The 15153-nt window shown below is 40.9% G+C and overlaps 1 protein-coding gene across 1 annotated transcript in view; it reads left to right on the forward strand.

The window, feature by feature from the left end:
• GART (phosphoribosylglycinamide formyltransferase, phosphoribosylglycinamide synthetase, phosphoribosylaminoimidazole synthetase) overlaps nt 1-13607 on the forward strand; it is a 19588-nt gene extending 5981 nt beyond the window's left edge. The window contains exons 3-11 of the mRNA XM_008073421.2: nt 331-426; nt 1289-1463; nt 3040-3151; nt 4205-4273; nt 5538-5663; nt 8281-8368; nt 8898-8983; nt 9176-9344; nt 12992-13607. Of these exons, the coding sequence (XP_008071612.2) occupies nt 331-426; nt 1289-1463; nt 3040-3151; nt 4205-4273; nt 5538-5663; nt 8281-8368; nt 8898-8983; nt 9176-9344; nt 12992-13227 (1157 nt within the window). The 3' untranslated portion in view covers nt 13228-13607. The remainder of the gene's footprint in view (nt 1-330; nt 427-1288; nt 1464-3039; nt 3152-4204; nt 4274-5537; nt 5664-8280; nt 8369-8897; nt 8984-9175; nt 9345-12991) is intronic.
• The last annotated feature ends 1546 nt before the right edge of the window (nt 13608-15153 follow it).

Here is a 15153-nt window from a genome sequence, read left to right on the forward strand (position 1 = left end):
GAGCTCACAGGTTCCAGACCAGCCTGGGCAACTTGGTGAGACCTCATCTCTACAATAAATCAAAAAATTAGCCAGGCATGGTGGCACGTGCCTGTAGTTCCAGTTACTTGGAAGACTGAGGCTAAAGGGTCTCCTGAGCCCAGCAGGTTGAGGCTGCAGTGGTTGTGAATGTGCCACTGCACTCTAGCCTGGGCTACCGAGACTCTGACTCAAAAAAAACAAAACAAAAAACAACAGTTAGCAGACATACTATGGTACTTAGTTTTTGGCAAGATATTTAATTCACTTAAATAGAATGTTTTATAATTGTGTTTGTTTTTCTGTTCACAGCCATCTCGATCAGTAACCACACTGCTCTTGCTCAATTCTGCAAAGATGAGAAAATTGAATTTGTAGTTGTTGGACCAGAGGCACCTTTGGCTGCCGGTAACGTTCATTTCTGTTTATTGTTGGGATATATTCAGCACCAGCGAGACTCCAACTCAAAAAAAAATTTTTGTTAATTAAATAAAATTTATAGATAGTGATTTTTTTTTCTCCCCCAACATTAGTAACGTGATGAGTTAGAGACCAGATTTACAGCCATGGGAAACATTTTGCATGTCTGTATTCTGCTCTGTTCTGGTATCTGTTTAATAGTCTCTATATTTGGCCGGGTATGGCGGCTCAAGCCTGTAATCCCAGCACTTTGGAAGGCCAAAGCAAGAGGATTGCCTGAGCCCGTGGGTTTGAGACCAACGTAAGTGACTGAGTGAGACTCAAACTCAAAAACAAAATCTAGCCAGGCTCGGTGGCTCAGCCTGTAATCCTGTGCCTTGGGAGGCTGAGGTGAGTGGATTACCTGAGTCCGTGGGTTCAAGACCCGCCTGGGCAACTTGGCGAGACCTCATCTCTACAATAAATTAAAAACTAGCTGGGTGTGGTAGCGCGCGTCTGTAGTTCCAGCTACTTGGAAGGCTGAGGCGGAAGAATCACCGGAGCCCAGCAGGTCGAGGCTGCGGTGGGCGGGAGCAGCCACTGCACTCCAGTCTGGATGACAGAGTGAGACTCCAACGCAAAAAAAAAATCTATATTTTCAAATATTACAAATAGCTTTTTTTAGATTTAAGTCACATGTTAGTAAAATTTTATGTATATTTTGTGGACAAAATTAACAATTTTGGTTATCCTCTGATACTAGTCATCTGCCTTTTCTAAATGTTGGTGTAGTCTAACCTTTTTTGTCTTCAGTTGAAAGAATCCATTAGAGAGAACTTGGTTGACCAAAGGCTACTGTTTGCATCAATAGGAATTGTTGGGAACCTGACATCTGCGGGAGTACGATGCTTTGGCCCCACAGCAGAAGCTGCTCAGTTAGAGTCTAGCAAAAGATTTGCTAAAGAATTTATGGACCGACATGGAATCCCAACAGCACAATGGAAAGCTTTCACCAAACCTGAAGAAGCCTGCAACTTCATTATGAAGTAGGTAGAAGACTGCCTGTGAAGGGCAGTTGTTTTGTTATGATATTTAAATATGCAAGTCTCTTTTATGTTGAAAATGTAATGTCTGGATCCTCAGACTGTCACAAGTTTATAGTAAGATAATTATGGAAAAAAAATTCTTGGTAAGTATTAGGTAGGTTGTCATTTTCCAGTGTCAAAATAAAATGAAATTCTATGCATATACAGTTTATGTGATTTTATGACTTTGCAGAAATATGAAATTTTTTATATTTATTACCAAGTAGTTCCTAGAGTGAAAAATACAGTTGGGTATGTCATTGTGTGCTCTTGTTGCAATGAAATTGATGAATACAGTGGACATCTTACAACATAAAAGATACTGATTTTTAGCTGGGCTCAGTGGCTCAGCCTGTAATCCTGCACCTTTGGGAGGCTGAGGTAAGTGGATTGCCTGAGCCTGCGGGTTTGAGACCTGCCTGGACAACTTGGCGAGACCTCATCTCTACAATAAGTCAAAAATCAGCCGGGCGTGGTAGTGCGCGCCTGTAGTTCCAGCTACTTGGAAGGCTGAGGCAGAAGGATCGCCGGAGCCCAGCAGGTCGAGGCTGCGATGTCTGGGAGCAGCCACTGCACTCCAGTCTGGTCAACAGAGTGAGACTCCAACTCAAAAAAAAAACAAAAAAAGATACTGATTTTTGTCTTAAATAATTAACCAAATCAGGAATCATTACTTAGTTGTTTGCCACCACTACTCCAATTCTAAATCTTAAAATAAAGCATTTTTTGTTCTTGATTATATGAAAAGCATTGAGCAATTAATGAATGTTGATAGACACATGCTTTTGCTCTTTTTTTGTTGACACTTCTTCCTACTATCTTGTATGTTTTCCTTTCAGTTGGGTCCATCTCATTCTTTATTCATTCTTTATCCTACAGGGTTTCTTAGGCACTGAATAATAATATTTCCTAGTAGCCAGATGCCTTGGGTAAGTAACAGTTTTGTTACTTACCTTGAATAAATCTTCCGAGTCCCCAGTCCCACTTGATCATTTTTTTTATTTATTTATTTTTTATAGAGACAGAGTCTTGTTATGTTGCCCAGGCTGGTCTTGAACTCATAGCCTCCAGTGATCCTCTCACCTCGGCCTCCCAAAGTTCTGAGATTACAGGCATGAGCTACATACCTGGCCAAACATGATAATTTCTTATGTGTACTTCCAGAGAGTATGTATCTATGCTTACTGTAGTCTTATACAACCACATCTTCTACTTGAATAAGAGTGCAATTCACTGTTTTTTATCTTGAGTATATCATATCTACTCTATACATCTGTTTATTCTTCCAAAGATTTTGCCTTTGTGATCTCATGATAAGTGGAAAATGCAAAATTCTGTGTACAGTATGATTGCAAGTAAAAAGGAATCATAGGAAAAAACCCTGGTGGGAAGTACATCAAAAGGGTATTGGAATAAGTAATTTTTTTCTTTCTGCTTTTCAGCTGTTGCTATAGCATATCATTGCAAAATTCCAAAGCATTTTAAAATTTTGAGTTGTAAAGGGTTATTGATGTTGAAGGTTGCTCTGTCTTTACAGTGCGGACTTCCCTGCTTTGGTTGTGAAGGCCAGTGGTCTTGCTGCTGGGAAAGGGGTAACTGTTGCAAAGAGCAAAGAAGAGGCCTGCACAGCTGTGCAGGAGATTATGCAGGTAGGTTGATTCTTCTGAAAAAGTTTCATTTTCTAGTCACACTGGATAAATACTCTTTTTAAGTTTATAAAATGTTTCTCAAGAGAAGGAAAACCCATGTTGCAAACATTTTTCATAATTCTGTATATATTAATAATTCATCTCTAAAATGTTTATTACAGAGCTACACTGACTAAACTATCGTTTCATTCTTTTGAAGTAAATTCTAACATCCTTTGTTGTCTGCTACTGAACGTTAGAAAATTCTCAGAACGTTTTTAAAAAGTGGGGCATGGTGGCTCATGCCTGTAATCCCAGCACTTTGGAAGGTGGAGGCAAGAAGATTGTCTGAGTGCAGGGGTTTGTCTGAGTGCAGGAGCAAGACCTCGTCTCCACAGTAAATCAAACAATTAGCTGTGTGTGGTGGCATACACTTGTAGTTCCAGCTACTTGGAAGGCTGAGGCAGAAGGATCATCTGACACCAGTGGGCTGAGGCTGTGGTGGCCATGAATGTGCTACTGCATCCCAGTCTGGGCGACAGAGTGAGACTTCAACTCAGAAAAACAGAAGAGATCATAAAAAAAATTCTCAAACTATCCATTTAGGACAAAAGCATTTGTCCCATGTGTCCCAAGTCTAAGAGAAATAAGGCAATGAATGAATATGCTTTGTAATCCCTCTTGGTTGTTACAGGTTTTCTCCCCTTATAGAAATCTACTTTCATAAGCATGCTTTAGTATAGTTATTACAGGCAAACATAGATAATTATATAATCAGAAGTAAAAAGTATATGGTGATAATGAAAACATCTGTTTTTTCCTGTACTTATTTGGAATGGGAAAGCCAAATCCTCAGATTAGTAATGTGTTCGTGTAACCTATACCAATGTTAGCTCTGTGTCATTGCCACATTAAAAATAGGAAACATTTGTATGTTCCTTCCAGCCTTTCAGAAAAGAGAAGTTACAGAGAAGTCACTTACTGGTTTATAACAGAAGTGGTAGATGACAAAAATCGTGTAAGTAAAAGCTTATTGAGTCTCTTTTATTTACTTATTTTTAAACCTACAATTAGGAGAAAGCCTTTGGAGCAGCTGGAGAAACAATTGTCATTGAAGAACTTCTTGAAGGAGAAGAAGTATCTGTATGTATATTCTTTTTGGGGGTGAGGGGCTTTTATAGAAAATGAGATGTTTTCTGACTTGTGCACCCTAAAAGATTTACTCTGATTGCTTCACCTAAAAACATAAACCCAGCAGTTGCAAAGGAATTTATATACATTTAGTATTTGGGATCCAAATTTTAAAAAACTCATCCTATTTTAATCATCTCCGGTGTTTTTTAGTGGGGGCACTTGGACTTATACCTCACACTATTAAGAATTTAGTTCAGGCTGGGATCAATGGCTCAGCCTGTAATCCCAGCACTTTGGGAGGCTGAAGCGAGTGGATTGCTTGAGCCTGCAGGTTTGAGACCAGCCCGGGCAACTTGGTGCCACCTTGTCTCTACAATAAATCAAAAAATTATCCAGGCGTGGTAGTACGTGCCTGTAGTTCCAGCTACTTGGAAGGCCGAGGCGGAAGGATCACCAGAGCCCAGCAGGTCGACACTGTGGTGGCAGTGAAAATGCCACTACACTCCAGCCTGGGCAACAGTGTGAGACTCCAACTCAAAAGAAAAAAAAATTTTTGATCCTCAGCCTGTAATCAATCCCAGCACTACTTTGGGAGGCTGAGGCAAGAGGATTGCCTGAGTCCAGGGATTTGACACCAGCCCGGGCAACTTGGTAAGATCTCAGCTCTGCAATAAATCAAAAAATTAGCTGGGCGTGGTGGCATGAGCCTGTACTTCCAGCTATTTGGAAGACTGAGGAGGATGATCACCTGAACCCAGCGGGTCGAGTCTGCAGTGGCTGTCAGTGTGCCACTGAACTCCAACCTGGGCAGCAGAGTGGGTCTCTGACAAAAAAAAAAGGAAGGCCAGCCTCGGTGGCTCAACCTGTAATCCCAGCACTTTGGGAGGCCCAGGCGAGTGGATTACCTGACAGTCTGCGGGTTCGAGACCTACCCGGGCAACTTGGCGAAGACCTCGTCTCTACAATAAATCAAAAAAATTAGCCAGGCATGGTAGCACACGCCTGTAGTTCTGGCTACTTGGAAAGCTGAGGCTGAAGAATCACCGGACCCCAGCAGGTCAAGGCTGAGGTGGCCGGGAGCGTGCCGCTGCACTCCAGTCTGGGTGACAGAGTGAGACTCCAACTCAAAAAAAAGAATTTGGTTCTGGATTTACTCTTGATTTTTTTTTTTTCTTGAGGTCTCACTCACTCATCGACCTCCTTGGCACAAGCAATCCTTCCACTTGAGCCTCCCGAGTAACACAATAAGTGAACTATTTTGTTTTCTTTGCAGTGTCTGTGTTTCACAGATGGGAAGACTGTGGCCCCCATGCCCCCAGCACAGGACCATAAACGATTACTGGAGGGAGATGGCGGCCCCAACACAGGAGGAATGGGAGCATATTGCCCAGCACCTCAGGTACTTCCCATAGGTTCTGCTCAAGTCTTACAGCAATTGTTTCATCTTCTTAGAGCTCTTAGGTAATGCTTTCTTATTTTGTTTTGGTTTTTTGTTTCTGTAAATTATATTGCTGATCAGTGATTAAATGAAGAGGGTCTCTTCTGGACTCTAAAACTAATCCTTTCTAAAAGCCTTTGAAAAACTAAGTTAAGCTAACCTAAAGTATACTACAGAATGAATAGATCCTTTACTCTCTACACCCAATTTTTAACCCATGGGAACCTGTTACAGTCTAGAGTTATCTTGTATTCATCTTTGGATACCCAGCACAAAAGTGGTTTGTATTTGTGATAAATTGAGTACAAGTCAGATTAAAACTTATTCTGATCTTTCTGCTCCATAGCATATAAATAAAGTATGTTTCCAAACAATTTCTGGACAGCTTTTATAAGAAATCCACATTGTTGGAGTATATGATGTGGGAGTACTTAAAAAAAAAATTATTTTTTGGAGGATAAAACCCTTGTAGTACAGACTTCCCCTACTAGGTAAGTGTTCTAGGAACCCATTGGCATCAGTGTACCAGCTAGCATAATTATGAGAAGTAATGTTCAGCTTCAGTGAAAATTTTTTGGAGATTCTTTCAGCATATTTGCCCATTTCATGATGGGTGGTTTACTAGCGCACCTGTTCATACTATGCTGAGTGTTCAGCAGTTTTGGACCAAAAACAGCATGACCTCCATATATACCCTTCCTATTTACCTGATCTCGCCCCAAGCAACTATTTTTCATTTCCCCGATGAAAAAAGTCCTCAGAGGGAAATTTTTGGCCCATGTGGAAGAGGTGCAACAACAAATGACAAAAATGCTAAAAGGCATCAACATTGACACATTCAAAAACTGTTTTGAGCAATAGACAAAGCACCTCAATAGGTATAGTGCATCAGAGAGTACTTTGATGTTGACTGAAGTTAAATATGTAAGAATAAATACGCCAGATGCAATGGCCCATGCCTGTAATCCCAGCACTTTGAGAGTCTGAGGCAAGACGATTGCCTGAGACCATGGGTTTCAGACCAACCTGGGCATCTTGGTGAGACTTTGTCTCTACGATAAATCAAAAAATTAGCTGGATGTAGTGACTCGTGCTTGTAGTTCCAGCTGCTTGGAAGGGTGAGGCAGAAGCATCACCTGAGCCCAGGATGTTGAGGCTGCGGTTGCTGTGAGTGTGCCACTGCACTCCAGCCTGGGCAACAGAGTGAGACTCCAACTCAAAAAAAAAAAAATGCAATTTTTAATAAACATTTTGTTTGGGGGGGGTTCCACCTCTTATCAAAAGTAGGTTAGCACTCCAAAAACTCTCCCATTCTTTTCGTTGATTATAGTCATAATTGTGTTAATGTAGTACCTTTTACATATTTCCTTGATTAAATGATGTAAAAAAAACCAAACTTCATTTCTTTAAACATTTATGATTTTTCCAAATTTTGAGTATTAGACGTTTGTATAGCAACTTTTATAGTCATAATGTCATCAGTAGTGATTTCCTTTTTCTGTGTTTTCTTTTTGAATTAAGCTATTATAAATAGAACTATCATTTGGTAATAGTGATTTTAAGAACTATTTCTAGGTGTAATTTTATTTATTTATTTATTTATTGAGTTGGAGTCTCACTCTGTCGTGCAGGCTGGAGTGCAGTGGCATGCTCATGGCCACCGCACCCTCAACCTGCTTGGCTCAGACAATCCTTCCACCTCAGCCTTCCAAGTATTGGCAACTATAGGTAGTCACCACCATGGCCAACTAATTTTTTTATTTATTGTGGGAATGAAGTCTCGTCAAGTTGCGCGGTCTGGTCTGAAATCTGTGGGCTCAGTTAGTCCTCTCACCACGGTCTTCCATAGTACTAGGATTATAGGCATGAGCCACCATGCCCACCCTTTAGGTGTAGTTTTGTTTGTTTGTTTGTTTGTTTGTTTTTGAGTTGGAGTCTCACTCTGTCACCCAGACTAGAGTACAGTAGCCGCTCCCAGCCACTGCAGCCTCGACCTGCTGGGCTCCGGTGATCCTTCCGCCTCTGCCTTTCAAGTAACTGGAACTACAGGCACTCACTATCACACTCGGCTAGTTTTTTTGATTTGTTGTAGAGATGAGGTCTCACCAAGTTGCCCAGGTGGGTCTCGAACCCACGGGCTCAGGCAATCCACTCACCTCAACCTCCCAATGCGCGGGATTACAGGCTGAGCCACCAAGCTCAACTAGGTGTAATTTTTAAAATAAATTTATAAACTCAGATTTATAAGCATGTAGGCTTATGAAATATACAGAGAGCATATTGGAAAGATATGAAGGAGCCTTATGCTGGGAGAGGGCTAGTTTCATTTTTATTATATTTCATAAAACTTGTTGACAAGCTTTTTGAGAGTGTATAATTTTGTAAATCATAGGGGAAAACATCTACTTGATAGGGTCATTGTGAGGATTTTTAAAGTTTAAATCCTTCAAGCTTAAAGTGCTCAGCCTATTTTAGATAGTAAAAAAAAACGATAGTTCTTACTGTCCCATGTAATACTACTTATTAGATGATTTTTTTAATTACTGGTTACATTTAAGTATTTCTGTACATTCTCCAGGTTTCTAAGGGTTTATTACTAAAAATTAAAAATGATATTCTTCAGAGGACAGTAGATGGTATGCAGCAGGAGGGTACTCCATACACAGGTAAGCACACTGATATTTTTTATGGGCATTATTTATAGAGTAAGTCCCTTTTTTTTGTTTTTTTTTTGAGTTGGAGTCTCACTCTGTCGCCCAGACTAGAGTGCAGTGGCCGCTCCCGGCCACCACAGCCTCGACCTGCTGGGCTCCAGCAATCCTTCTGCCTCAGCCTTCCAAGTAGTTGGAATTACAGGCGTGCGCTACCATGCCCAGCTAATTTTTGATTTGTAGAGATGAGGTCTCGCCAAGTTGCCCAGGCAGATTTCGAACCTGCGGGCTCAGGCAATCCACTCACCTCAGCCTCCCAAAGGCGCAGGACTACAGGCTGAGCCACCAAGCCCAGCGTAAGTTCACTTTTGACAAAACTTTTTTTCCATTTTTCACTGCCTTTTAACTGACCACTGTTGTACATTTATGATATTTCTAAAACTTTGAGTAATAGTCTATACTATAGATTTTACAGTCATAATGTGAACTCTTCATTATTGATTTCCTTTCTCTCTCTTGCTTTTTTTTTTCTTTTTTAATAAAGGGGTTCTCTATGCTGGTATAATGCTGACCAAGGATGGCCCAAAAGTTTTGGAGTTTAATTGCCGTTTTGGGGATCCAGAGTGCCAAGTGGGTAACAATAGTTAAAGATAACCAAGTATTACTTTTTAGAAGATGTGTGTTGTTTTAATCTCAGAATTTATCACCCTGGAAGTGATTACCTTTAGGAAATACATGCAAGTTCTGCTAATACCCCCAATGAATATATTGTATAAGAAAAACTAAAAGTTATCTCAGTTGCCATGTTGATTGTTTTCCCAGGTAATTCTCCCACTTCTTAAAAGTGATCTTTATGAGGTGATTCAGTCTACTTTAGATGGCCTGCTTTGCTCCTCTCTGCCTGTTTGGCTAGAAAACTACACTGCCCTAACTGTCGTCATGGCAAGTAAAGGTTATCCTGGAGACTACACCAAGGGCGTGGAGATAACAGGTGAACATCAGGGAGCAAGAGGTTGGAGTACAATGTGACAAGTGCAACTACCACAGGAGGCCTCCCTCCCATGCTAATGCCTGTTTCTATTAAGGGTGTGAAACCATCAGAAACCTTTCAGAGTCTTAATACAACAACCTTGTTTGTTGGATATGTACATTCCAATATTCAAAGTTAACTATTTTAAGAAACATCCGTTTTCCTTTCTGCACAGGTGGCCTAACCAAAAATCCACAGTACCCAGTGCAGCCTTTGACTTTCATCCTCCTAGAGCCAAGGTGATAACAGGACTCTATGAGAATCAGAGGAACATTAGTAAAAATTGCATCAATAAGATACATCTTAGAGGCTTGGTCTCTGAATGATCACAAATAAACACAACCTTGACCACCCCCAGCTTACAGTATACCCTATAGTCACTTAGATGGCAGAATTCACACAGGTTCAAGAGTATGTCCTTTTCCTTTTCTTTTTATAGAAAGTGAAACATCTAGTTTAACATCATTCACACTTTAGATCAGTGTTTCAATATGCCACATAAATTCCATTGCCATAAACCCTAGCAAGTTGTCATCTAGCCACTCTCACTACTTCAATAGTATATTTGACTCAGACACCCTATTTACAGTCTTTCCAGACAAATTCATTATCCTGTGAATCTCACACATGGCAATGGACAGTAAAAATGGACAAAGATTCCTTGTATTGGTGACATTTCAATAAGATTGAGACGACACATATAAGTCATTTTCACCAGAACAATATTGGGTATTATTAACACTGGCAGGTATAGTGGCCATTCAGAGCCACTAAATGGCTCTATGTTGTTAAAACCCTCATGGTAGACATATATTAAACTACCAAATAGGATAATAAAAAGAACGTTGGAAAAGACAAAAGAAAAAGAAACTGGGCCAGGCGCGGTGGCTTATACCTATAATCCCAGCACTTTGGGAGACCGAGGTGAGAGGATTGCCGGAGCCCATGGGTTTGAGACCAGCCTGGGCAACTTGGTGAGACTTCATCTCTACAATAAATCAAAAAATTTGCCAGGCATAGTGGCACGTGTCTGTAATTCTAGCTACTTGGAAGGCTGAGGTGGATGGATCACCTAAGCCCAGCAGGTCAAGGCTGCTGTTGCTGTGAGCATGTCACTGCACTCTACCCTTGGCAACAGAGTGAGACTCCCAACTTAAGAAAAACTGAAGATAGAAGAATGGTTTTTGTTTTTTAATTAAGAGACACAGCTGGCCGCAGTGGTTCATGCCTATAATCCCAACACTTTGTGAGCCAGAGACAAGAGGATTGCCATGGATTTGAGACCACCTTGGGCAACTTGTCAAGACCTTATCTCTACAATAAATAAAAAAATTAGCCATGTGTGGTAGCACATACTGTAGTTCCAGCTACTTGGAAGGCTGAGGCAGAAGTATCACCTGAGTCCATCAGGTCGAGGCTACTGTGTGTTACTGCACTCCAGCCTGAGCGGCAGAGAGAGGCTTCAAGTCAAAAAAAGAGACAAAGTGTAAAGTTATGTATCAGAACTCAAAAATAATTTGAAAGAAAAATCAGAGATTTGAGGCTAACCCCAACACTTGCTGTAAGTCAAATCTGTCTTAACATTTTACACATATTAGGAAAAAGATTATTTAAGAATATATTTTAGGCTGGGCACACTGATTTACGCCTGTAATCCCAGCACTTTAGGAGGCTGAGGCGGAAGGATTGCTTGAGCCCAGGAGTTTTAAGGCCAGCCTAGGCAACATAGCAAGACTTCATCTCTACAAAAAAAGAAAAAATTTAACCGGGCTTTGTGGTGTGTGCCTGAATTCCCAGCTACTCAGGAGGCTGAGGTGGAAAGATCACCTGAGTTTAGTAGGTGGAGGCTACAGCTTATCATGCCACTACTCCCAGCCTAGGGCAACAGAGTAAGAACCTGACTCAAGGGGAAAAAAAGAATATGTTTTGAATTGCAATGATCTCGTTGGTTTTTGTGTTTTTTTTTAAGACAGCAGCTTTACTTAAATGACTAATAAGAAGAAATTCCCTTACTCTTTTTTTTATTTTTTTTTGAGTTGGAGTCTCACTCTGTTGCCCAGACAGGAAGCCACCGCAGCCTCGACCGCTTGGGCTCCGGCGATCCTTCCGCCTCAATCTTCCAAGTAGCTGGAACTACAGGCGCGCGCTACCACACCCGGCTAATTTTTTTGATTTATTGTAGAGATGAGGTCTCACCAAGCTGCCCAGGCGGGTCTCTAACCCACAGGCTTAGGCAATCCACTCACCTCAGCCTCCCAAAGCACGGGATTACAGGCTGAGCCACCGAGCCCAGCTAATTCCCTTACTCTTAAGTAAAAGATGGATGCTGAGTACAGTGGCTTGCAACTGTAGTCCTAGCTACTTGGGAGGCTGAGACAGGAAGATCACTTGAGCTCGGAAATTCAGGACTGCACCACTGCACTCCAACCTGGACAACTGAGCAAGACCCCAGCTCTAAAACATTTGAAAAGATAGTTTTTTGTCAAATGCAGGATTTATTCATTTAATTTTATTTATTTTCTTTCTTTTTTTTTTGAGTCGGGGTCTCAGTGGCACTCTCCCAGTCACCACAGCCACGACCTACTGGGTTCAGGTGATCCTTCCACTTCAGCCTTCCAAGTAGCTGGAACTACAGGCATGTGTCACTGTGCCCAGCTAATTTTTTTATTTATTGTAGCGATAAGGTCTCAACAACTTGCCCAGTCTGGTCTTGAAGCCCTGGACTTGGACAATCCTTTCACCTCATCCTCCCAGAGTGTTAGGATTACAGGCATGAGCCACCACACCCGGCCTGATTTTAATTTTTAATTCCTTTGAGAAAAAATGCCTATCTTTTTTTTTTTTAAGTTGGTCTCACTCCATTGCCCAGGCTGGAGGGCAGTGGCACGCTCACAGCCACCACAGCCTCGACCTGCTGGACTCAGACTGCCCTTCTGCTTTAGCCTTTCATGTAGCTGGAACTACAAGCATGCTAAAAATACCTATACTTTTAAATCTTAAACTTTTCAGGCCTTAACCTCTTTTTCTCTCTTCCCTCATTAAAACAGTTTTTTTTGCTGGGCTCGGTGGCTCAGCCTGTAATCCCCCGCCTTTGGGAGGCTAAGGTGAGTGGATTCCCTGAGCCTGCAGGTGTGAGACCTGCCTGGGCAGGTGAGACCTCATCTTTATAATAAATTTTTAAAAATTAGCCGGGCGTGGTAGTGTGCACCTGTAGTTCCAGCTACTTGGAAGGCTGAGGCGGAAGGATCGCCGGAGCCCAGCAGGTCGAGGCTGTGGTGGCCGGGAGCAGCCACTGCACTCCAGTCCGGGCGACGGTGAGACTCCAACTCTAAAATAAAATAAAATAAAGTAGTTTTTTTTAAACACTCAGTTTTATAGTAGTAGAAATGTTTAGGCTGTCACTCTAGGACAGAACAGATGGTTCTTAGGAGAAAGGGCTTATATTATAACTATTATATTGTGTTAATTTCCTGCCTAATAGGATTCTTGCAAAGAATCATTTAAATGCAGTAGAGATTTTTTTTTTTTTAACTTGTAGAAATTGTAAATCAACTCACAGTGTGAAATACTGTTATTTCAGATCATATGTCGAATATGCTCTCTTCCAGGATTTCCTGAGGCTAAAGCTTTAGGACTGGAGGTGTTCCATGCAGGCACTGCTCTCAAAGATGGCAAAGTAGTAACCAGTGGAGGTAGAGTCCTTGCAGTCACAGCCATCCGGGAAAACCTCATCTCAGCCCTTGAAGAAGCCAAGAAAGGACTAGCTACTATAAATTTTGAGGGAGCAGTTTATAGAAAGGATATTGGATTTCGTGCCATAGCTTTCCTCCAGCAGCCCAGGTAAAATCTCTTACTGAGGTAAAGTACAGTTTCAGAATTGGCCTAAATGGCTTTGTAGAAAAATTTGCTAACCTATACTAGTCATTCTGTATTCTTTTTTCTCTATGGGACTGATCTGATCTTGGATTGTATTTCATGTAATTCAAAAACTGGTTCACATGAAAGCAGTATTCAAATTAAATGGAAAAAAAAAACTTAATGATAGTTTCTTATGTTTGAAAAGTTTAGCAACATCATAGTGATATTTGGGTTGTCAAAGTTAAATATGATTGTATTTGAGTCATAGTTTGTTTTTGAGTTGTCAAAGTTAAATATGGTTGTATTTGAGTCATAGTTTCTGTGGTTTTTGTTGTTGTTGTTGTTTGTGTCAGAATCTCACTCTGTCACCCAGGCTGGAGTGCAGTGGCATGGTCATGGCCACCGCAGCCTCAACCTGCTGGGCTCAGGTGATCCTTCAGGCTTGGGTGATCCTTCTGCCTCAGCCTTCCAAGTAGCTGGAACCACAGGCAACTGCCACCACACTCGACTAATTTTTTTATTTATTGTAGAGATGAGGTCTTGCTGTATTGCTCAAGCTGGTCTCGAACCCTGAGCTCAGGCAGTCTCTCTTGCCTCCACCTCCCAAAGTGCTGGGATTACAGGCTTGAGCCACCATGCCTGGCAGTTTCTGGTTTTTGAAGAACTCAAGATGAGAATATTGGTCATGTAATTTTGTAACTTGAATTGATTATATTGTCAATTTTAGCATTTTAATTTTATCACCACATTTGTATTTACTACTGAAATATCTTTTTTGACCTCTTACTGATTCACTGTTGGCATGTAACTATTACCTTGAAAAAATCAATAAAAAATTAGTTGCAGATATGGGTGTTTTGATTTCTTAAGAATATATCAGATTTACTATTGCTCATTAAGTTCATCTATGGGTAATAAATATGTTTTAGGACAAAATGAGAAATTTTTAGCAACCAAAATTAGACCATACTGTTAGCAAGAAGCAAATCTTTAAGAACAAGTAAACTGCCATGCTAAAAATTTTTTTTTACTTGAAAATAACTAGATTCCATTGAAATGACCTATTTCAAGAGACTGCAGTCTCACAATCTCAGATCTAGTCTGAAATCTTTTTTTGTTTTTTGGGTTTTTGTTTTTTTTTGTTGTTTTTTTTGCATCAAAGTCTCACTCTTTTGCCCAGGCTGGAGTGCAGTGGCACACTCATGGCCACCACAGCCTCGACCTGCTGGACTCAGGTGATCCTTCTGCCTCACTGCCTCAGCTTTCTAAGTAGCTGAAACTATAAGCACGTGCTACCACACCTGACTAATATTTCAATTTATTGTAGAGATGAGATCTTGCCAAATTGCCCGACCTGGTGTTGAGTCCATGGGCTCAGGCAATCCTCTTACCTCGGCCTCCCAAAGTGCCAGGATTATAGGTGTGAGCCACCGTGCCCAGCCTAGTCTGAATTTTTTAAATTAAAGATAAACAAAATGAGATGCCACAAGGCCAATTGCTACCCGAGAAATAGTTTTTAGATCAGTAGGACTTTGTTACCTAAGAGTGACTCCTGGCTGCTGACTTTAAACTGCCAGTGGTCTCAACTTAATTGTAAGCTGCCAGCTTATTTTTAATAAAACTTCACATATTTCTTCATGGGTTACTGCATCCCAGTAGGCAAAAGTTCTCATTTTTACAAGGCAAGAATACTGAATTTGCAGTGTCATTCACAAACCTGATCTCTAAATGTATTGCTCCAGCTTGTCAGCCTTACATAGAAGGAAATGATTCACTGAATGTTTTAACCTAGTTTAAATTTATTGATAAGCACTTGATAGTGTTTGATCTTGTTTCTTACTGTCAGCTATAAAGAAACTGATTTAGTTATGTATTGCAATAAGAACTCAGTTTGGTTATTTAGGGATATTTT

Source organism: Carlito syrichta, unplaced genomic scaffold (genome assembly GCF_000164805.1).
Source record: "Carlito syrichta isolate Samal-C Ts95f unplaced genomic scaffold, Tarsius_syrichta-2.0.1 Scaffold315835, whole genome shotgun sequence".
NCBI lineage: Eukaryota > Metazoa > Chordata > Mammalia > Primates > Tarsiidae > Carlito > Carlito syrichta.